Source organism: Notamacropus eugenii, chromosome 4 (assembly GCF_028372415.1).
Source record: "Notamacropus eugenii isolate mMacEug1 chromosome 4, mMacEug1.pri_v2, whole genome shotgun sequence".
In the NCBI taxonomy this organism is placed as follows: Eukaryota; Metazoa; Chordata; class Mammalia; order Diprotodontia; family Macropodidae; genus Notamacropus; species Notamacropus eugenii.
In genome coordinates, this window is record NC_092875.1 from 71,303,296 (window position 1) to 71,326,621 (window position 23,326).

Genomic DNA, 23,326 nt, shown 5'->3' on the forward strand with positions numbered 1-23,326 from the left:
ATTCAGCTAGACAGAGGGAGGCAGAGTAGGTAGTATTGTGAAAAGAGCTGTAAATCTGGAATTTGAGGACCTAGGTCTGTGCTGTTTGCTGCCTGGAGAACCTGGTGGGTTTCCTCCCCCTTCTAGGCCTATTTCCTCAACTGTTAGTTACCAAGAGAGGATGGAATGAAATGACTCCCAAATCCCTTCCCGCTCTAAAGTCTATGATCATCTTGGATATTAATATCCAAAGCAGGGAATTCATTGCAGTACAAAGAACCCTGGATTTAAGCAAAGACAAACAAAAAACCCGGATTCACATCCCTGTTTTCCAAATTGTTGGATGTTGACCAAGCCTCATCCTTAGTTTTCCCATCTGTAAAATAAGAATATACTCTCCCTCCCTCACAGGGTAAGGAAAAGTGCTTTAGAAACTTCAAAGGGCTGTTACTGCAATTCCAAAGCAGCCATCCTCTCAGGGTACAAATATTAAGAGCTTTAACAAATGAAGAAACTGAGAATGAGAGGAGTGATGGGACCACAACCAAGAATATTAATTCCAATTTTCTTTCAGGGAGAACTTGAAAACAGCCTTTCTGAGTCCATTACGGTGGGCTCCCTTCTTTAACAGGAAAGTATGAGATGTCACTTGTTCCCAGAGAGCATCAGGGTTCTGGGACCTAATCTGCCAATTACTGACCCCCTCATGCTCATTTGACAGGCTGCTGTCAATTGAATGGGAGAAAGCTGAGGTTCCTGGTGTTTTCATTAAACTATGTAATTCTTTTACAGTTCCTGAGTACAAGCAACATTAAAAAGGAAAAACAGTTGAAATGGGGACATTTCAGTTTGAGTATTACATCGAGCCTCTGCCAGGGTATAAACCAAGGAAATTGTATTTTAAATGAGACTAGGGACAGACACTTGCCAACCTTATCCATCCATTTGAGACTTAAAAGGAAACCACATCTGATCATGTAAAGTGCCATTTATTTAAGATGAAAATATCGAGTTAAAAAAAAATTTGCACCAACAAAACGTTTAATACACTTTCTCCTTTCCCTTCAAAACCAAGCACAAAAAAAATAGCAACAACTGCGGGGTGGGGTGGAACCAACCCCATGATAATATAGTTTTAGGACTGGAGTTTCTGACCTAATTTTTAAAATAAAATCCTCACAACTAGTTGTGAGTTTCAAAATTCCCAGGTGGGTCTAGATCCATACAACCCTAGACACCAGTAGTCATTTCAATCACACAATTGCACAGGTTCATTCATATTTTAGAAAAACCTCTCCTCATCCCATGTCTGTACAAGATTTTCAATCTCTAAGCCCCCAAATACTTAAAATCAAGAATCCTCAAATTTAGGAGATTAACAATTTACTTTCCTCCTCCCCTCCCCGAAGTTAACCAGTTTTAACATCCAATTCCCGATTAAAATGTCCATCAGATTTGAGTGCCTGGGGTGCTCTCCCCAGGCACTAGAGAGGGCTTCAATGCTGTCCTTTGGGTCTGGGAAGGCAGAAGCTCTCACTAAAAGGTAAAGGTGACCTTATTCAATATGGGAAAGAAACTGGAATGAATTCAGATCTGTGGGAGAGACAGTAGGTCTTCCAGCTTCTACAAAGACTGAGGTAGCACTGCAGCCTACCTAAAATTCCTGGGCAAAAGTTAAAGGTTTTCTGGGCTAGTATCATTGCAAACTAAATAAACAAAATAAAAGCACAATCCATTATAATTTTCTTAAAAAACAAACCACACACACCAGCATATGTGAATCACAAAATCAGCAGCATGATGGGGATGAGAAGGCAAAAAAGGGCACCCCTTTGTTATCACACTTTGCCAACCTGTTAATGGACAGTCCATGCCTCTTCTGGACTTCAGACAGCCATGTGCCAGTAGCAATTAGTCCCCATTGAAAGCCCCTCCCTTTCTGACAGATCTAACAGAACTATGAGTTGCAGATTAAAGGACAATAAAGTTGGGGGATTTTTTTGAGGGAGTGGGGACAGGAATAATAACTCACATTTCTATAGTGCTTTAAGTTTTACAAAGCACTTTCCCCACAACAACCCTGTGAGGTAGGTAGTGCAAGTATTATTATCCCCATTTTACAGATGAGGAAACTGAGGCACCAAAGGGGAAGGGAAGAGAAGAGTAATAACCATTCTGCTTCCATGAAGCACACGCCACACCGACAAGTCTCTGGCGTCCTGTTGGTCTCCCTGCACCCTCCTCCCCCAGGGCTCCAGTGAGAACTCAGTTCCTGCCTGATCAACTCAGTGCTTCAGGTTTTAAATCAGACTCAAACTGAATGAAAAGCCAAATCTCTCCCTCCTCCCCAGAATTAAGTTTGCTCCAGTAGACGGCCCAGCAGGGGGAGGTTCAGCCACTTCCAATGCTCAGATTCTAAGCATGAGGGCCTAAGCAACAGCACAGGGTCAGATGCGGACTGACTTCTGCTGAACCCCAGTTAATCCAGAGCCTATGCAATGCACAATCTCACTTTCATCCCAGAGAACTTCATAGGATTTAGAGTAACTACAGTTCACAACGGTGAGCCTGAATTTAGACTCATCAATTCCATTCCGTTTGGGGGGGTGCTAACGGGGGGTGGGGGGTGGGGGGGTGTTAAGTGACTTGCCCAGGGCCACACAAGTGTCCAGGGTGAGATCTGAACTCTGGTTCTCTGGACCCTAGGACCTGTGCTTTATCCATTGCGCTACCTAGCTGCCCCATGGCCCCTCTGTCCATTACATAATACCGCTGCTCCTAGGAAGCCTGGACAGGCCAGTATTCAGGCCCAGGCTCACCTAGCTCTTAACCCTAATTCCTGATCCTTCTGTTGAGGAGAGAGAAAAGCTCAATGCTCTTAAACTCAAGCATGTGTTAACAATGCATAGACCAGTCCTATAGACGTCAGGCCTCCCTTCTGAGGGATGCTCCTAAGGGAACCTGGTTACCTGCACAACAGCAGCTTGAGAACTTGGGAGAGGTTTGTTTTTAAAACCTGCAAACACTGTATATACTTCAGTCCCTGAAGGACAAAAACCAGAATAAGTGTTCTAGTTACCTGTCAAAATCATATTAAGAATAAAAGTAGCCTCTCCTTTGTACTGGGAAGAGGAGAACTTGGAAATGTTTCAGAGGGGGATGTCAAGGTGGTTTTCCAAGGAGAACCCAAAAAGTATGTAGGCATAGTCAGTGTGCTTAGTGATTTGCAGCCTGACATCACTTGCAGAGTCAACCCTCTGGGATCAGGGGTCACATAGAGGGACTAGTAAAGCACTGAGCCCTAACCCAGGGGGCTACAGGATTATAAGAGACCTCAGGTGCTATCTGGTCTAACCCATAATTTGAAAAGTCCCCTCCATAACGTATAGGACAGGTAACTGTACAGCCTTTGGTCAAAGATCTTCAGGGATGAGGAACTCCTAAAGCAGCTCATTCCATTTTTGGACAGTTCTGTAACAAAGATCTTTCTTACATCACATTTAAATGTTTTTTATACAAAACTCATCCATTTAGAGCTCCCTGTTTTTCCACTGGTATCTCTTCCTCCCCTCCTCCCAGTCTTTCTTTTTTTCAGTCCCAAAGTTCCTTTAACTGATCTGCACACAGCATGATTTCCAGACACTTTAAAAAAAAGGGGGAAGGAGGGAGAGGGATTCTTGGGAATATTACTATTCACTTCCTTTTCTCCACACAAATGCTGATCACCTGGGTCATGACAAGTACCATTCTTTTAAAGCTACTTGCATGCTACTGGTACAAAGGCAGATTTACGTTGGCTTATGCTAAGAAAAAGCGAAGGATGCAAATATCTCAGACCTCAGCATCTTCAGGAAGAATCAGAGCCCAGAAAACACTCCTCAGAGTCCACTTCTTCTTATCAACTATCAGCCAAATCAGCCACCTCAGTGGTGACTCTGCACTAAAGGAGTTGGTCTACCATCTAGGGAAGGTTGGGGGCATCTCTTGTTCATTCACTGCATCTGGGAGGCCAGGAATCACATTTCTGACACTCTAAGTATGATTTTTAACTATGGGCAGATAAAACCAGTCTTGCCCGGGTAAGGGCATACTGGGTCCCAAGCTGCAGCAGATCTAAATTCCATCTGGCTGAGTGTGAATCACTTGAGGTCTTTGTGTGTGTACTGCGCAAGAGAAGCAGAGTCAAAGTAGGCTGGGAAAGGTCAAGGAGTCAAGACCTGCTCCTGAACACCTGCTAAAAATCTTTGCTACCAAGCCCAGAATGAGGAGAGAAAGAGAATCTGGGGGGTAGAGGAGGGAATAGGGGTCTTACTGTTTCTCTAATTCAAATAATTTTCATTGATTCTGACACCTTCTAACATGATCAAAACCACCACAGGGTAGTACAGGAACACGGGGCAGGTGACCCCTGAAAACCAACAGGCAATGCCCTTTCTTTGGCATGCACAACAAGCTAACACTTAGGTTTTACAAAGTCCTTTTCAAAAAGGCCAAATCGATCTCTGAATGCCACCCTTCCTCCTCCTTCCACCTGGTTCTACCACTCAGCGGTCTACAGACTTCTAGGACTGGGCTTCAGTAAGTCCCTCAACCTGGGGATTAAAAGGAAGGACAAACACCCAACGGAGGAGGGCAAGCATGATATACACAGTTTGGTTCCCCTGTCTCTTTTTTTTTCCTTTTTAAAAAACCCTAAGTGAACAACAGGAGCACCACAATTGCCAAATATCAGAGAAAGAGCTGCACTGGACTGCAGTGGGCGTGCAGGAGACTTAACAAAACAAAGCAAGCTGGTTTTGGCTTGTTCAGAAGGGGCGACAGACATTTCCTGCGATGGTGTTGTCCAGGTCAGGGTCCGAATAGGGAAGGGAGATGGAGGATGGAGGGGGGAGGTGGGGCAAGGAGTGGGGAGGGAGAGAGGAACTGGGGAGGAGATTGTCTTTAGCCCAAAGGGCAGGAAACAGTGATGGACAGGGAGCCAGACGATGGACACAGGACAGCCTGCTTCACCATCACATGGCAGTGCGTGTGGGAGTGCTGGGCTGGTTTAACCTCAGAGTTTTACATAACCAGCCTGCAAAATCCACTTCTTCCACTTCCGAACGCTTGATAAAAGTGTGATTCTGAAAGAACAAATGAATGACATTAATAAATCTAACAAGCCTTTGGCTCACAGGGTCAAACTAAGACTCTCTGTCTCTTTCTTTCTTTCTTTCTTTGTCAGACTGATTATCATCAGTATAAAGAATTCCTGGAGTGGAAACGCCCTCACCTGACACAGATTAAAAATTCATTGGTCATTTAAGTCTTAAAAATCAACTAGGGCACGGAGGGCCTCCTCTAACGCCCCATCTTCAATACCATCAACAATAAAAAGTCTAAAGAGGAAAAAAAAAATCATAAAAATTGTAAAGAAATCTACATTTTTCCTTTCATTTCGTAGATGGAAACACTAAGGACCAAGCTGAGTGGGACTGATACCTGAATCCCTTGATGGTGTTTTTTCCACTATTTCATGCTACAAAAGGGGCAGGATTCGGCAAATGGAAATGAAAAGAATCTGGGCTGAGTGGGGCAAATGGGGGACCCCCTCATGCTTTTGTCAAACACATGAAGACTAGCTCCCCAGGCTGATAGGAATATGGGAGCTAAACATGTGGGGTCAGATCAGCAGGTACCGTCATACTACAGAGCTTCTATTGAGGGAAGACAGTTACCAAGAACATAAGCACCAAGGTTAATCAAGGGAACAGGCCTTCAGAGAATGCCAATGCCCGGGCAAGCTGACTCTACTAACTGGACCTCAGCTGACTCTTCTGTAGGGGGACAGAAAAAGGGAAAAGCAAGGCAAAGAACACATTGACCTCCCTGAGCATGCTTGGGATAACTTGACTTTATAAATACTTAAGGGGAGAAACTGAGGTAAGGTGAAAAGCTGAATGGCTCAGAGTCTGAAAAATCAGGCTCAGGGCTCTTCAGTTCCATCTCAGAGGGCCATCCATTCCAGAAGAGGAATCTCCTCTCTAATCGCAGCGTCAACTTGAAGTTCTGCAGTGACAGGGAAACCAACGACCCCTGAGGTGCACCGACTTCTGGGCAGCAGTAGTCCTTCACACTGGGTCTGAGTCTGCCTCTTCCTAACTCCCGCCTACTGTTGACTAGATCAGCAGATTCTTTGGAAGTTCATTTGTTATGATCTGTTTTTCAACAACACCAGTTGGCACTTAATGAGAACTGCTTCCCTTTAGAAATGCCCACAATATCCATTCAAAAATACGTTTAGAAATTTTGTCAGTAATCAAACTCATATCACTGTTCAATAGTTTGATTGCTCCAAGTCGAAAGAACACAGATACAGTGACTTCCTCAACTAATCCAGGAGTCATCCTTCAGAACAAGGACACTCTCAAAGCCAGGCCTTAGTTTTAGGCTCACATCCTAAGGAATTAGCCTGAATTATGCCTGATTTGGAAAGTAGAAAAGGGTGAAGAGTCCTGACTGGGTCTTCTGCTTGTATACAATAAAGCACTCTGTCAGAGGGTAGAGCCTGACTTTTCTTGGATCTCTTTTGCTCGGGGAATAGAAACACTCCAGGATGGGGGTAAGAACCTAATGGCAAGACTCTATGCCCATTAAGAACTCCCATCCTAAAACCCTGAAAGTTGCCATTCTTCCTCCCCAACCTGAATCAGATACCTACCATCAGCATCTTCAGATCTGCCCTCTCAGCTGGGTTTTTAATTAAGCTGGTATTTTATGAAGGAGAGAAATAGAAAGAGGGAGAAAAAAGACTGGTCAGTTATTCTTTCCAAACCTACTTTCACTTAGCTGTATTATCCTAGAATTTGGTGTATCAGGAAACCTGACCTCAAAGAACAAAACCTGTTCTGCAGCAGCTGTGCAGAGCTGCCTTTGGGTGAGGGGCCCCAGCATGTTACGAGGGTTTGGAGGGCAGGACCCCCTAAAGGCAGGGAAGGGCTAGGGTCTGAAAACAGGAAGTGATCCCAGAAGGGGGGATAGGGAAGGGAAAAGGGAGGGAAATTCCCACCCTGTGTCCTCACAGGAACTTTAGTTAACAACCTCAGCTACATTTTTAATGATAACTCCCTTCTCAAAATGGGGTATCATAGTTACAAAACGAAAGCTTTATCCTAAAAGCAAAACTGACTACAGACTCCAAATAGCTATTCAAAGAAAGGACAAAATGATGGTAAGTAATAACTTGCCTAATTATAAAAATTTTATACTCAAAGTTGCTTAGATGAAAACAACCAGATTAATTTGCCTTTACCTACCTTTTCCAAATAACAGAGCAAATGAAAACAGTTGAAATTTAAAACACAAGATGTCTGGCAAATAGCTACTGGCCCAATTGCTCATCTCAAGTAGTGATTTCTGCTGTTAGGCTATGCAGAGTTCTCAAAGTGAGGACAGACTTACAAGGGTCTGAATTATTTGCAGGCAGCAGTAAAAATAGTCAACCCTTTCTTTAGACTGAACAGTCAATCATTATGATCGCTCCTTGATCCCCAAAGGCATTTTCCCACGAAGAAACACCCCTTTCCCCCAAATGACTATGCTGAAGTGAACAAAGAAACTCTAGTCATTCTCTAAGACTGAAAGAGGACCACGAGTCTTGTTATCTAAGAAACGTTCTCAGAAGGGTCTTCTTTAGAATATGTGGAATTATAGGTCTTTTGGGATAAGTTCAATTGTCATCTAGATCCCTTAGACCTCACTAACTTTTCAAACAGGAGGAAAACCAGCTATTTCTAAGGTGCAGATGATGACTCTGGACTAAAAGCATGAACTCTCTAGGCCTTCAATCTCTGGTTAAAGTGTGAAATGATTGTGACCTCAAGCAACTGTGGGAAGAGAGACCTAGGCATCTTACCAAATCCCTAACTCCCAACAGGACTCTTGGCTAGCAGGTTTAGAGCTGTCTGAAACTAAGAGAGTCATCCCAGAATCAAGAAGCAACTGCTCTCTCTGGATCGATGGTAAGGAGTGTGGGCAGGTCTCAGGCGACAGACAGGATGCCTGCCTGACAGGCTGACAAACTGGCACCCAGCTCTAACAAGGAAACCATACTGATGCAATGGATTTGAGGAACTTACCATTTATTTACAAACTCCTGGAAATCTTGTGTGAAAACACCATTCGGCAACTTAGGTGGAGGCTAGGGAAGAACACAGATCGGTCTGCATCAGTCACAGTAAAACTTTAGAAATATCTTGGAAAAGGACAGGCAAGTGACACTAAGGTACACAGAATGTAAACCAGATCACACTTGAACTTGCATCTTCTCGTATTTTCCTTTGGTTCCCATGTACTATGAGGAAAGAGACCATCATCCTTCCTTCATGGTTTAGGTAACTGTTCTTCCCTTGCAACAGCCTTCCAAAGGGAGGGTTACACCCACTGAACATGTAATATATGCTAGTCTCTTCCTGTAGGGAAAAGTTTAGTAATAACAATATTTGTACACTGCTTTATAATTTTCCAATTGTTTTGAAAGGACCACCAACTATGTCACTAGCACTTTATAGGATTTCCCTCCTTGGAATATTACTTAAGTCTCTTGCTCACAGGAATGCCATATGCCTAGACAGAAAAAAGAGCCACTACGTTCTAACCACTGGAGGTCCCAGAATGCCTGGCTAGATGTACAAAGTGCTGGAGTTAAAAGTGGTACAAGTAAAAGCTGCAATGGTACAAGAACAAGCTCTGGTGTGGGAAGCAAATGGAGAAGGCAGCATTATGTTATGGCTCAACTATTCTCATTTACCTACATCCTCTCTGATTCCCAAATCCTGTGGAGGGGTCAGTGGATCTGAGGTGCACTCTTGACTCTGAAGTAACTGCCAGAAGCAGGAAAAGATGTGTCATGGCAACCCCACCTTATTCTGTTGTCATCTATTCCCTAAACTGTTCTCCCTTCTCCTCATTTTATGAAACCAACCTTAAGCCAAGCCCAGTGCTATAGACCAGGACTGTTTCTGTCTCTTTTTGTCCCTGGCCCTAAGTCGCTCTAAGAGAGATACCCAAGGATACAAAGGTCCTGGGACACAACCAGCATCATGTATCATTTTCATGTAATCAAAGCAAAGATCCACCCAAGACAAAACAGAAAAGGAAGCATTCTACAGGTCCAAGACAATAAGAAGGGTCTATCTATTCTTCGCTCTCTCAATGATTTGCTGAAGGTGAATCACTTCACTTCCAGGCCCTTGTTCCCTGAGGACCATTCTTCTAGTAAAGAAGCAATTATTAAGAAGTTCATGTGAGTACAATGAATTCCAAGATGTTCTAATAAACAGCTACCTTGCAATGATCTATAAAGGAGGTTGAGTTCCTAAGATTCAGTTGGATTGGGACCTTCCAGTTCTTAATTCCATGATCTATATTCAGATGGCACATCATTTCTAGAAATGTGACCTACAAAATAAACTAGTAGAGAAATTCTTACCTTAGGCTTATAACATGCCCTTCTCTGAAAAGCTTCATGCCAGTTTAGTAGGAAAGAAAACACGATTACTTTCTGTCTCAATAAAACTACATTAAAATATAGCCTAATTCACTGTTTATTAGGGCAACAGAGTAGATACGTTAGCAAGATAGACTTGGTTCAGATGATGGAAGGAAATTTCAGTGAGCATACAAACCTCATTAACAATATAGTCCAACAGCTCAAAGATGGCCATGGCAGGCCTACTATCCATCCCATGACCTGCAGAGGAGATAAACAGTTGCTTGTGAGATGAGCAGAAAGACGCACAAGAGTGAAGCCCTGTAAACAGAGAGAAGGTTATAGTTGTTCACATTCAATCTGGGTACCAAGGACAGGCCTGTGCTAAACACATAACAAGCTTTCCTCTCCACCCACTGTTAGATCAAACTGTTCTAAAGAAGAAAGTTTCTTTGGCTCTCTAGCTGGTTGAGACCCTGCTGCAGTCTCATTCTGCTCCAGACCCTTTATTTTACAGTTGAAGAAAGTGAAGTCCAGAGAAGAGTAGGGACTTGTCCAAGGTTACAAAGCAGAGGTGAGACTCAAATCTAGGTCTCTAAATTTAGTGCTCCTTCTACTTCAACACTCTGTATATTTGTATAAATGTACACACAGACACACACACAGTGACTGCAGACCAACAAAAATCTTGTGTTGTGGTCACAAGCCTCTTCTTTCCAGCATACTGGGAAGGGGTACTGACTGCAAGTGGCAACAAGGAACTGCTCAGTGGTCAAGGCAATCAGCCCTTCCTGTTGCCGAAATTCAGCAGGTTTCACCATAAAGTTGCCATTCTCAACAATACCAACAAAACCTGACACTCCACGGGGGAACAGCTCTTGCTTTTCTCCCTCCTGAACTGGTCAGAGAAGCTCAGTGGGGAAGGTAGTTAAGAGTCTGAGGACCGCTGGCTTGTAGTGGGACTTAGGCAGGGAGTCAGGGGTGGGGAGGATGACTGCATGCCTCTAAGCAAAGCTAGGACTTTTAACACAGACAAAATCTATTTGGAATTGGGGGCTGGGAGAAATGACTGAGGAAGAAGCAAATGTTAAACCAGAGGGAAAAAACTGTTGGGAAGATAAAGCCCAAAATGGATTAACAATATCTTGAGTTTTCTGAGGAAGACTGACACTGACACTGAGAAAAATCTAGACTTGAAGCCTATCCCTTTAGATGATCAAACTCCTACATGAAAACTACACTTTCCAGCCATGTCCTTGGGCTGTGTTCTCATCCTCTTTATTGTAGAGAGTAGCTCACATTTCCATAGTGTTTTAAAGTTGAAAATGGACTTTAGAAACATTATCTTACTCCATTCTCAGAAGTCTGGGACAGACAACACAAGTGTCATCATAAGTATTTTACAGGTGACTGCACAGGAACTGTGGGGTTTTTTTGGGCACTTCTTTACGTTCCTAGGGTCTGGCACCCAAGTGTTAAATAACTGCTTGGTGAAGGACTGAAATTAAACATGGGCTCAAACAAATGAAGTCTCATAGCTAAAAGGTGGCAGAGACAGGACATAAACCCAAGTCAGTGTCTAGTCTGGTATATTTTCACCTGGCCCTTTTCCTACGGCCTCCACATCACTAAGTATCCTTACCACTTTAATCCTACTTCCAAAAGCCCTATTGGTTCAAATAAAGGCATAACAATGAGTCAGTGAGGATGATTTTCCAAGTCTCACAAGACAGTCAATTTCATCTTCCATGTCCTGGCTGGGTGACCTCTGAACACATCTGCCTTTCTCATCACCTCAGTGTCTTCAGGCTTAACACAATTTGCTCGGTCTTACAGGATCATTGTGAGGAAAGTGCTTGGTAAATCTTAAGATGCTACAGAAAGATGAGTTTCTACACCTCATGAACTGCTACTTTTTTCCTAGGCAGTTTTAGTTTTGGGGGCTATTTAAAAATGGCTTGGCTAAAAAGACAGCTTTCTGGTCCCTCCAGAAAGGGTAACTAACATGGTGCCAAATAAGACAAAGTACAACTGGGGTGGAAATGATTTAGTTGTCTTTTAACTTCCCAGGAAATTTCATCTCAAGCTGAAAGTTCCTGCTAGAGGGAGCTAACACTGCTTTTCCTGTCTAATGGAGGGAGGGGGGTAGCTACCCAGAGTCCTGAAAGCTGATCTCTACTGCTCCATCTCTCTCTCAATTACTGGACCAAAGGAATTGAGTGATATGGCCAAATGCTTTGCAGAAAGAAAGCTGTCAATGCTACCAGAGTAGGGTGGGGTCCAGGACACAAGACCTCTCCACTGAGTTTCAAACATTCACCTCCAGCCTGTACAAGACATCTCTCTCCATATGTCTTAGTGGCACCTTAAACTAACCTTAATAGCGAAATCAGCTCCATGCCCTGACTTAAAAGTTGTGACTCTTCCCCTCTCCTCTCATATTCAATCAACCAAATCCTGTTAATCAAATCCAATTCCACCTCTGTGACAACCCTTCCTCCCAATACCACTGCCTTAGTACATGTAGTAGAGTAGAGAACTGGGCTTGGAGTCAGGAAGACCTCAGTTCAAACTCTGCCTCAGACCTTTAGTTACATGGCACTAGACAAGTTATTTAACCTCTCTCTGCTATTCTGAAACAAGATGGTGGAATTCGATGGCCTCTCAGGTCCCTTTAAGTGCTAAATCCATAATCCCATGGTATGTCTTCCCATTTCTGCTCTCTTCCTGCTTCATTTCATTTTTCCAAGCAGTGATCTATTGCTTACCAAATAAAGTTCAAACTCCTCTGCCTGGCCCTCAAGTCTCTCCACAAACTGAGACCACCTGACCTAATCCAGCCATTCACTCCCTACGTTCTACCTAGTAACTACACCTGACCCCAACACATGCTGTGCTCTCCACACTGCTCCCAAGGTGTGGAAGTCCTCCCTCTGCTTCTCAGATAGGAAGCCCATCTTCCTTCATGAAGCCTGACCCCCAACCTCCCCACCTCCAGGAATAAAGGCACTTACTCACTGGACCTGACAAAACTATGCTTGCACCTTTGTGACTCAATGACATAAGGTGAATTACACTTATTTCTTTGTGTGTCTTTTCCCTGCAAAAGATACAAGAGCAAGGACCATAATGACTTTTTTTTTTTACCCCTTCAGTGAGCACACTGCTTTAATACCATGGTTACTGAATGCTGACTGCCTGCATGGGATATTCCTCAGATTTTTCACTACCCTTCTAAGGTTGAAGGCCCAAGAACATACCACTGATAGGGCGCCCTGGGGGCCGTGGCCGTGGTGAGATGCTGTGAGGTTCTCCCTCTGCCCCATCGACCATGGGCCGACCAAATATCGCTTCTAGCTCCTTGGAGTCAGGTGGGGGAATTGGGTACCTTCCAATGGACAGCTCTACTAGGGACAGGCCCATGCTCCAGATATCTGACTGGACTGAGTAGTGAGTGCCTTGTAACCGCTCCGGCTGTTAGTTGAAAAAAAGACAAAATGCTTCAGTGGAGAGAAACAGAGCTGGAAATCATCAGGTGACAAGACAGGTTTTTTTTCTCCTTCAGTATTTTATAACATTGTTCAACTCCTTTAATATCACATAAGCAGAAAAATTAGCATCAACCCTGTCCCAAACTACAACTCCATCTTCTAATATTAAAGGCCCAAACTCCTTAATTTCCCCACTACCTGTGGGTTAATTAATTCTCACGGGCAGAATTACTTTCAGGCACACTAGGATGGACAAATTTAAATTCTCTCTCAATCAGAACCCCTTCTAAGGCTTCGAATCCTTTATACTTTCAGGGATGACAGACTCAAAGAAAAGCAGGCTCCTTGCTTCTTCCCCCTCCAGAACTTATATATCCTGATAAATTCACTATGTACAAAATACATCAAGATAAGACAGAGGGTAAAGGTACCTGGGTACTTTGGGGTTCTTTACTTTTCCTGGTTCAACTCTGCCCTTTCCCTCTTAGGTACATGTCACTTAAACCACACTGTACTGTTCACTATTCCTGAAACACATCCTGCCCTCTCCCCATTTTGTGACTTTGCCTGAAACTTTAATGCCATCTCCTTTGCCCACTACCCAAACCACCCAATGACATCCCTACCCATCCCTCAAGATGGACCCAGCTCAAACATTGCCTTCTTCATGAGCCCTAATCCTCCTGAGGCAGAAGTGACTGTTCCCTCCTTGGTTCTCCCATGATCTCAGTTCCAGTCAAACTGGTCTATCATGTTCCATTTGCAGGATAGGTACTGGTGTATGTACAATATATTCCCATACAGGGCAGTAATCTCCACATGGACAGGGATTGTATCTTATTCATCTATGGGTTTCCTAATGCCTAGTAGAATACTCTGAACATTACATGTTTAATAAATACTTGTTGGAATGGAATGAAAGAAGAATAATAGTGAGGTCTTGAAAGTTTATTATGTAAGACACCACCCTGTGTAGGACATAAGAAGGCTACGCTGCTTGTCTCTTGTACAGACTTCTCGTAGAGTAGATCGAGTAGCTTAACCATCTTTGAGCAATTTACCAAAGTGGCTCTATATTAAGTAACAGACAAAGATTATTACAATTAGCAGAAAATCCACTTGTAAAGGCCTAGATTACCAAACTAGTTCCCCTCAGCATACTTGTAGCAAAGACAGAGAAATCAACTATCACAACTGCCAGTCTAAATTTGATCTTTATAAACAAGAGAGTAAGGAGGCATTTAAAGTTGGATGAAAATATCTGTAAGAGGAGAAAGAAATTCAGAATTGAAGTGAAAAAGAACAGAAACTCAAAGAAAAGGAATTATAAGAAAGCTGGAGGAAACATAATTAATATGTTTTCCACAAAAGTATTCAATAAAAAAGGTGGAAAGGATCAAATTAGTAAGATTCCTATTAAGGTTAAATTCATACTTATTCTTCTCTGGTAAAGCTACTTCCCTGCTCCTCTCTGTCTGCTGAGTAAATTCCTTTGCTGAGCATTCAAGTTTGGCTCAGTCTGTGCTCCAGACAAGCCAGACCACTCACTGTCACGAAAATACAACCTGTACTTCTTTTCTTCCACCCTTCTGCTCACGATATTCCTAATGCCTGCAATGTCTGCTCCTTGCCCCGAGGAGTTTCCTAGTGTCATGTAAACATGAGCTATTGTTGTTAAGCCCAATTCAAAAGCTGTCTCCTCCATGAACTCATCCCTAATCTTTCATCACTAACAACTTTCTCCCCTGGATCTTTTTGCTCATACTTCCTCACTGCATTTATGTTTCATAGTTAATTTGTGTCTGTGTCTAATCTCTCTAAATCTATAACCCAATGTCTTCCTTTTCCGCAACAGACTATAAGCTCCATGAGGTTACGGACTACAGTGTATCTACATCTTTTAGATTTTCTAGCAATGAGTACAGTGCCTGGCACACAAATGGTGTTTAATATGACTATTTGCTGAAAGCATCAATCAAAAGAAACTTACAGACATGTAGGATCGAGTTCCTACAAAGGAATTTGCCATAGAGTCGATGAGTTGCCCACTCACACCAAAGTCACAGAGCTTGATCTCTCCTCGAGTGTTGACCAAAATGTTAGAAGGTTTCACATCTAAAAGTGAATCAAGACAAAGATATTACATTAGCAATAGTATTTGACAGCAGCTGCCAAATGGAGCCTAAGGATAAGTTCCAGAGAGGGTTGCTTCATTTCCTTCTTACCTCTGTGCATTATCTGGTGTTTCTCTCTTAGATAAGCCAAACCCCGAAGAACCTATGAAACACAGAGGGAAGGGCAGACTTAAGAAGAGCAGAGGGTTTTCCTCTCGATAGGTGTACCCAAACCATGTGTTCACTTTGTGCAACTCTAGTGCTCAGACCTGGTAAATTAGAATGCTGCCCTTTTTATTTTGAGGAAAGGGAAAGGGAGAGGTATAGACCTGTGATTTCATCAGTGTACGGCAGGATTAACGTGGAAACTCCTTCCACTAAGCAAAAAGGCAACTCATCTTCAATTTACAGTCTTAAAGACCTCTCTGGGGCATTCTTGAACCCAAATCTTCCTAACTCCCAAACCAGACTTCTCTCTACTCTTGTTACACATCCTTACTCACTCCATTACACAAGTTAAGGCTGGAAGAGTCCTTCAAGATTACCTTGGGCAGCCCCTCATTTTATAGGTGAGGAGTGCCTTGCATGAGATAACACAATCAATCATAAGCAGCAGAGACAGGGTCTAAAGTCAAGTCTTCTGATTTTAACCCCAGGGCTCTTCCCACCATGCTACTGTCTACCTCTCCTCTGGCACAGGAAACACCAGAGATGAATACATAGGCCTCCTGACCTGTGGAAGTCAGGCCACTTTCCACTGGGGAGGCCTCTGCCCAGGCCTAACATGCCAGCCGTCTTCTCCAGGTGGACTCTGAGATGGAGTGGCCCAATAACAGGACAAGCCTAACTCTCTTCAGTAAGCACTCACTGTAATAGTATCTTTCACCCAGGTGATACATTACAGGAGAGACTTGATGAGATCAAAATGACAGGCCTACAGGGACCAAACAGCCCTGGAAACTGCCAAGCTGGGTCAACTGCTGGTGCCAAGACTACCCTCAATGATGGCAAAGTAAAATCATCCATGCGGGGAAAGCTGGATGGTGTGATTCTCTTGTCCCTGGGACTATGTCTGCCTTCTGTGCTCTGTTCAATTCTGCATCCTCCCTATCACCTCCCACCCACCCTCACCCCATGCACTTTGCCCAAATTCTCCCTACACAGTATATGATATTGGGTGAGAGATGGAATGACCAAAGGTTACCTTTAAGGTATGCTCTACAGATAGAGCCTGGTGAACCAACAATCACCTCATTAGAAAATGCCATTAGCCCACCATGTAAATGTACCAGTTTCAAGCACTTCGAAGATATTAACTGTGTCATAGTTATCTATTTTTCCCAAAGTGCACACAGAAGGCAGTCAGTAAATACTTGAATTTGAAAGATCATTATAAAAGCAGCCAAGAATCCTCATTACTCCCTTTGCTATTCAGATCAATCAAGATGCAAAAAGTGATATTACTGAAAAGCATTATCTACTGGGTCAGCTTTAACATTATGCTTAGCAAAATGATAGTATTGAGAAAATGAGAGAGGGTATAACATGCTACTGAGTTCTAAAAGAATTAACAGGTTTTGTGGAATCTTTCCCCCTAATCACTAGATTATTCTAATGAGGACCATGTACTCTAAAATCCTGAAAGGAAGGGAATAAAGTCTGAACTGCCTTTCATCCCTGCTGTGTCCTATAAAAGGCTTTTCTGGTAAGAGGGGTGGGGAGAAGAAACAGGTTGGGGAGGAGCTTGAAATGGCTTGCCCCTAGGATTTCCCCATCACCAAGCACTCCTGTTTCACCAACCAATGTCACACACACACAGACACACATAGACACACATACAGACACAGACACACACACGCAATGCAAGTTGCCTTTCAAATTTTTGCCAAATGGAAAGAATGAAATTGAGCATAGCTATTCAATGCAAATCATTACTATTTAAGAGCGAACACTACTAATGGAGAGGAATATACAGAATATAAACACAGGATTTAAACCCCTGACAGCCCATCCAGGAATCAGGAGCTCCTAAAACCCCAAGGGTCAGATCCCATTTGCAAAAACCCAGAAAAGTTAAACACTTACCGCGATGCTAATTTTCCCCAAGATTTCTTCAGGAATTCTCTTGGCCTCTTTCAATACCTGATCCAGAGAACCTCCATCCTAAATCCCCCCCAAAAAAAGAAAAGTCCCTGTCAAGATAGCCACAAAGCAGCTGCAGTGTTTCCCCTTTTGGCTTGGCAACACTGAACCTCAATTTCCCAAGGGAACACCACGGTGGCAGGCATAAAAATGAAACATTTCCCCAGTTCACTGCAAGGTGTTATTCCACTTCCTCTACAGGAAATCGGAACAGCTCAGGGCCACATACCCTGGCAAGCTGAAGGGCTTCTTTAGTCTGTCTCCCTCATAAGATCTCTATGTACACAAATGTGTTTGCACCATGAAAGGGAAGAAACCAATGCCAGCAGAGAAGCCTCATTCCTCCTTGGGCCTGGGCATCATTCATTTTTTAGTTCATATTCCTCTAGTGCTTTAGTACCTGGCAGGGAATTCTACTCCAACACTGTAGTAGTGCTAGAAGTACTAGAAGATGTTAAGACAGACAAGTGGGGCCACAGAAAAAACTTGCCTCTGTCCTATATGGACAATGTAGAAAACTAGGGGCTGACTGCCAGGCTCGCAAGGAGAACAGGTGTGAAGAGAGTCAGAGGAAGGCCAGCAGCCCCTCCCCCAGACCTTTAGGAAAACTTGGTATGAAGACTATATCTAGCTCCAGCACTCTTCTGTATACAACAATACAACAGCAGCTGCAGTAACCACCTCACTGCTCCTTGCCGTTGGCAAGGTGTTTTACGTTACCCCATCAGATCCTTGTCAATGTCATCTTTTTACTGATAATAATATGAGGTTAGACAAATTGAATTACTGGACCTGAATGAATTAAAATTCAATTCAACAAATATGTATTTGTTGTATTTTATGTACATATGTCTGCCTGTGTGTATGTATGTATGCATGTATGTGTGTACACACACACACACAGACACACACACAGACACACACACACAATGTGAGGTAAAGCTCTGGGGTCCAAGGACTTTGGTTCAAATTCTATTTTAAACCTAAACCCGACCTACATGACTTTGGGCAAGTCATTCAACCTCATTAGGCCTCAGTTCTCTCATCTATAAAATTAAAAGTCTGAAGTGAATGGCCTCAGAGAGCTCCTCCAGCTCTATATCTACCATCCTAAGTTGCACTGCAAAGGAAAAGAACTCTGGGCATGAAGTCAAGAAGACTCAAAAGTAGCCTCAGACACTTCACTTAGCCTGTGTCTGTCTCAGTTTCCTCATCTGTAAAATGAGAATAATAACAGCACCTACCTCCCAGGGTTGTCATGAGGATCAAATAAAATAACCGTAAAGGGTTTGGGACAGTGCCTGGCACCTAGTACTATATAAATGTTAGCTGCTATTATTATTATCCTATGAATGACCAAAAAAGGAGGTGGTTCAGTCACATAACTAAAGTAAGTGATAAATACGTGGATCCTAGCAGTCACAAAATACCAAAAAAACCTGAAAAGCACAGATTCTCTATGGAGAAGGTGTGTGTACAGAAGATGACTACCTATGCCAAACAAGACCACAAACTCAATGAAATGAAGAGGGGAGGCGCCTTGGTGAAGAAAGCCATGCTTCAGAGGATTTCAAGAGGGTTTCTCATCCTCTCTCTGTATCTGTCCAGGTTTCAATCCCTGCCCTGAACTTACTAGCAGTATGACTTTCTGAATCTCAGTTTCTTCATCTGTAAAGTGGAGTTAACAATATTTGTAGTATCTACCACACATGGCTGTTGGGAGGAAAGTGCTTTGTGGACCTTCAAGTGCTTGTGATACGTATTTGTTACTGTTGTCACCTCGTCAGTGACAAAGCTTGATCATCAATGCAGATGTGACCCTGAGTTCAGTGCTCTTTACACAGTGTTACCTCACATAAAAGCTGGGGTGGGGGTGGGGTATGAGGAAAAGGGAACTAAGGAGAACGCTTTTGGAGGAGGCTAAGCCTCACAAGAAGGCACACCAAAGCAAACTGTTGTCTCAAAGGTTGAGATCTCTTCCAGGCTCTATGCACAGACACACTTCCTTGTGTATTTCCTTTTCTCCCCTTGTAAAATGGACACACTATCTTGCCCTCACATTACACTAGCCTAGCTAAAGTGAAAGCATGCTCCTCATGGGAGAACTGACTGCCAAGTGACAAATCTCCATCACAGCACTTCTCAATCCCCAGCTACTGAGTCATAGGAGATAGCTCTATCAGTAAAAAAATAACCACAATTGGGGACTGAACTGGATGATCTATATAGTACTTTCCAACTTTAAAGCCTAACAAGATTGTAGATCCTTAATGAATAGTCAAGTATAAGGGCAGATGAGCCCTGGTGCATGACTGTTTTGAGCTTTGCCAAAGACAGACACTAGAGAACTCAAGTACTGTTTCTCTTGTTATACTAAAACAGCTATATGTCTCCCATGCCTACCACCTTGCATCTGCACAGTACATACTTTCCAAAATATGCTGACATGTATCATCTCAACTGATCCTCACAACCCCCCATGTTGGGTAGGGTAAGCAGTACTATTCCCACCTGGGAGAAAAGAAAACTGTCTCAGAAGCAGCAGGTAAGTGATCTGGGGAGGTTAGGAAGCTAATAAAGGAGCTCCTGTCAGGACTGAGGCTGCTGGGCACTTGGTTCATGTTCTCGGTATTCTGCTAGACAGCCTCCTCAGGTGTCAAGAGCTCACAGATACCTTCATGCGAAATCTTCCCATCATCGCTAGTGCACAGGCTATTTCCATTCCATGAGGAAGCCAAATCAATATTATGTCCTTCAGAGAACTGGACATTTTGTTTATTAAAAACTTACAACTTTTAAGATCTCTAGCTCCTGCCCTTTCGGCAACGATCTTCTCATTACAGAATCACAAAATGGTAAAGCTGGAAGTAATCTCAGGGAGCATTTAGTCCAACTTCTTCATTTTGCAGGAAAAAAATAATAAACCAAAGGTTAAAGAGAACATACTAGCATTTTACAAAGGCCCCAAAAAAGAGTGGTGAGATGCCCAAGGTCAGGAGCAAAGTCAGCACTTAAATCCAAGTCTCTAGCCAAAGAGGATGGTGTAGCAGAAAGAGCACTGACCAGGAGTCAGAGACCTGGCTCTGTTATTCACCCCTGATATTTACTAGATGTATGACCTTGGACAGGTCAGTTCACTTCAATTAATCAGTAAGTATTTATTAAGTGCCTAATATGTGTTTGGGGAGATTATTTGTAGAGGGATCAAAAAATACATATATAAGCATGTAAAGAGTAAACACAAAGTAGTCAGAAACCTAACACTACTCAGAACCTCAATTTTCTTGTTTACAAAATAGAGATAATTCGAATTATCCACTTCATTCTGTATCTACCTTCTCTAGGTTGTGGGAAAAGTGCTTTGTAAAACATAAAGTGTTACATTAATGAGGGATTTTTCTTACGTTGGAGAGGCAGTATACAAAACCAATCTAAGAGTTCAAAAACCTGGGTTCAAGCCTTACTTGTGACTCATACCACCTGTGTATAACCCCAGGCAATGCAATGAACACTCTCAATGTTCTATACAATTCTCTTAAAACTTGGTTACAGATGTGCTGATTTGCATCTGTAGATAGAGTTTCTCACACCAATGAAATCCAAGTTTCAGAAAAAATGTCTAAGTCTACTAAACTTAGCTGGTTTTCCTTCTAAGACATCTACAATGGGAAATCTAAAAACCTAAAAATACTCACAACCACACTCTGAGACTCCAGGAAAAGCGAGCCGGACTACAGGCCCTTATGAAGTGCGCACTCTGTGCTGGGAAATACGTTAAGCAAAAACTCTCAAAACCCTCAAGGGACTATATTCCACATTTACAAATGATATTTCTCTTTTGACATTAAAAGCTGTCAAGATTGGTATGAAAATATATTTGGGTGTGGGTATGGATGAAAAGACTGAGGTGCAACCAGCTTCAAATAAAACCTAGAGCTGGAGGTGTTCAGATAAGGCTAGCTTGGGTAGGGCAGACAGTGAAGTACTGTTTTCAGTCTTATAAGAGTGAAAAAGACTTGACTAAGAGGCTCATGAAGCCACCCAGGCCCCATCCAAAGGCACTACTGCACTCCTGGCTAGCTCCTCACACCAGGCAGCTAGGTCCATGCGTCAGGACTGCTAGTGAGTTCCACTGACACCCAAGGGAGATGACATGCGAAGTGGGAAGGGGCCAGGAAATGGGGACCAAGCCCCACCATCCTCATTTACTAGCCATGCTTCATTTCTCTAATCTTCAGTGTCCATATCTGTGAAATGGGAAAACAATGTTTGAATTATTTGTTTCCTAAGGTTAGTGTGGGGGAAATAAATTCAATCATGTGACCTGAGATGAAGTGCTTCCTATATATAAGCTTCAGTTTTCTCACCTGTACAATGGGAAAAATAAAACTTATTTCTCCAGGTTCTGAGCCTTAAATGAGATATAGCAGATAAGGCATTCTGTCAATAGAGAAGTGAAGGGCTCTATTTGTCAGATTCCATCATTCCTATTAATGATGGTCAACAGCAGCCCTGGACACGGAGGTCACTTTGCACACTAACCTTTCCTGGAGACCTATCTATACCCCAGCCCTGAAATGACTCATTCCTGGTTCAGCCCAGTTAAATGGGGCCTTGGGAAGAGCGGAGAGAAGGAAGATCAATTGTCCCATACCACAACTTCATATTCCAAAAGCAGACAACAAGGCGGCAGGAATCAGTGGTAGAATGTAAATGAAGTGAAAAAATACGATTCCTATAAATAAGTTGCCCAGGAATTGTCAATTGTAAACATTGTCATTAGCAAGGAAGGTACTGAAGAACAAATGTTTCAGGGGCTCATAATGAGAGTTTTTAGGGTTAAGAAAACTTGAGCCTTATGATGATAGGTAAAAAGCACCAAAGTGGTCAGAGCAACCCCTGGAACAACTATCTCCCACAGAACAATCACTTACACATTGGGTGACAATGTCTCCTTGGAAAGAAGAGGTGGTCACCCAAACCTGTCCAAGTATTAAGCACTATTTAAATGCAAATGCTTAATTAGCACTTAAAAAGACAAACAGAACTTCCTAGTGAGAACAGGACCCAATTCACAAGAATTACAAGCATGACACACCATGAATGCTTTACAACACATGTATTCAAATTACTTCAAAGAATTTTGTAGTTAGAAGAGATCCCCAAATCATTGAGTTCTGTCCTTCCTTTCACAGAGTTGGAAGCTGAGACCCAGAAGGAGGAAGTGACTTGCCCAAGGTGACATAGCTACTGCTGAGCAGAGCCCATCTCCTGACTCCTAGTTTAGTATCTGCTTCACTCACTTGGCTCCCAAGGTGGGTTCTATAGAACCCTGACTTTGCACACGATGTGGAGTAGGACTGGGTGAAGGCATCTGGTGCCAAAGATTTCAAACCCCCAAAATTCTAAATGGAAATTACTGGCTTTAGACTTGGGAGGCCTTTGGAATCACCTTGCCCAAGTTTCTTATTTTGCAGAAGTTAAATGACTTGCTCAGGGCCACAAGTAAAAAGAACAAAGGCTGGCACTGGAATACAAGCCCTGCTCTGACTCCAAAGCTCATGTTCTTTTCTACCAGGCCATACTGCTTTCTAACAAAAGTATTTCTTATAGTCAGCAAGTTTTCAGCATAGGAAAACAGGCATAAGTTCTCCACTTTGCCCCCAAATTTTCAACCTCTGCTTCATCCAGGGCCTACGCTGTATAACCAGACTTCAGGAAGGATATCATACAAATATCTATAGGTTCTGCCAACATAGTTCAAATCCAAAAGTATCTTATGGCTAAACAAGTTTAGGAAATACCATGCTGCCTCTCTTACCTGAATGCTGTAAAAAAAACCAAAACATTATTACATTAGTGTACATAAATCTTAAAACTTAACCAAAGCTGGATTTGGAGTCAGCAACCTGCTGAGTTCTATCACTACTACTTACAAGCTATGTGATAATGAACCAAGTATTTACCCTCTCTGACCCTTAGTCTCTTCCCCTGTAAAACCAAGATCATAATATCTACAATACCACCTCCCCCACAAGGTTGAGAGGAATAAAAAGCTTCATAAATTATAAAGCACTCAAGAAATGTGAGCTAATATCATCATGCCACTCAAGCCCCAGAGGCCTTCCACA

General features: G+C 42.8%; 1 protein-coding gene across 2 annotated transcripts in view; it reads right to left on the reverse strand.

Annotated features, from left to right (window-relative positions):
* Positions 1-952: 952 nt before the first annotated feature.
* MAP2K2 (mitogen-activated protein kinase kinase 2) overlaps positions 953-23,326 on the reverse strand; it is a 37,060-nt gene continuing 14,686 nt past the window's right edge. The window contains exons 4-11 of one of the 2 annotated variants that reach the window (XM_072601804.1): positions 17,139-17,216; positions 15,165-15,216; positions 14,930-15,054; positions 12,709-12,922; positions 9,645-9,769; positions 8,097-8,158; positions 6,680-6,725; positions 953-5,102 (exon numbers count right to left, since the gene is read on the reverse strand). In XM_072601804.1, the coding sequence (XP_072457905.1) occupies positions 4,992-5,102; positions 6,680-6,725; positions 8,097-8,158; positions 9,645-9,769; positions 12,709-12,922; positions 14,930-15,054; positions 15,165-15,216; positions 17,139-17,216 (813 nt within the window). In that variant the 3' untranslated portion in view covers positions 953-4,991. The remainder of the gene's footprint in view (positions 5,103-6,679; positions 6,726-8,096; positions 8,159-9,644; positions 9,770-12,708; positions 12,923-14,929; positions 15,055-15,164; positions 15,217-17,138; positions 17,217-23,326) is intronic. The other variant, XM_072601805.1, reaches the window with a different exon arrangement.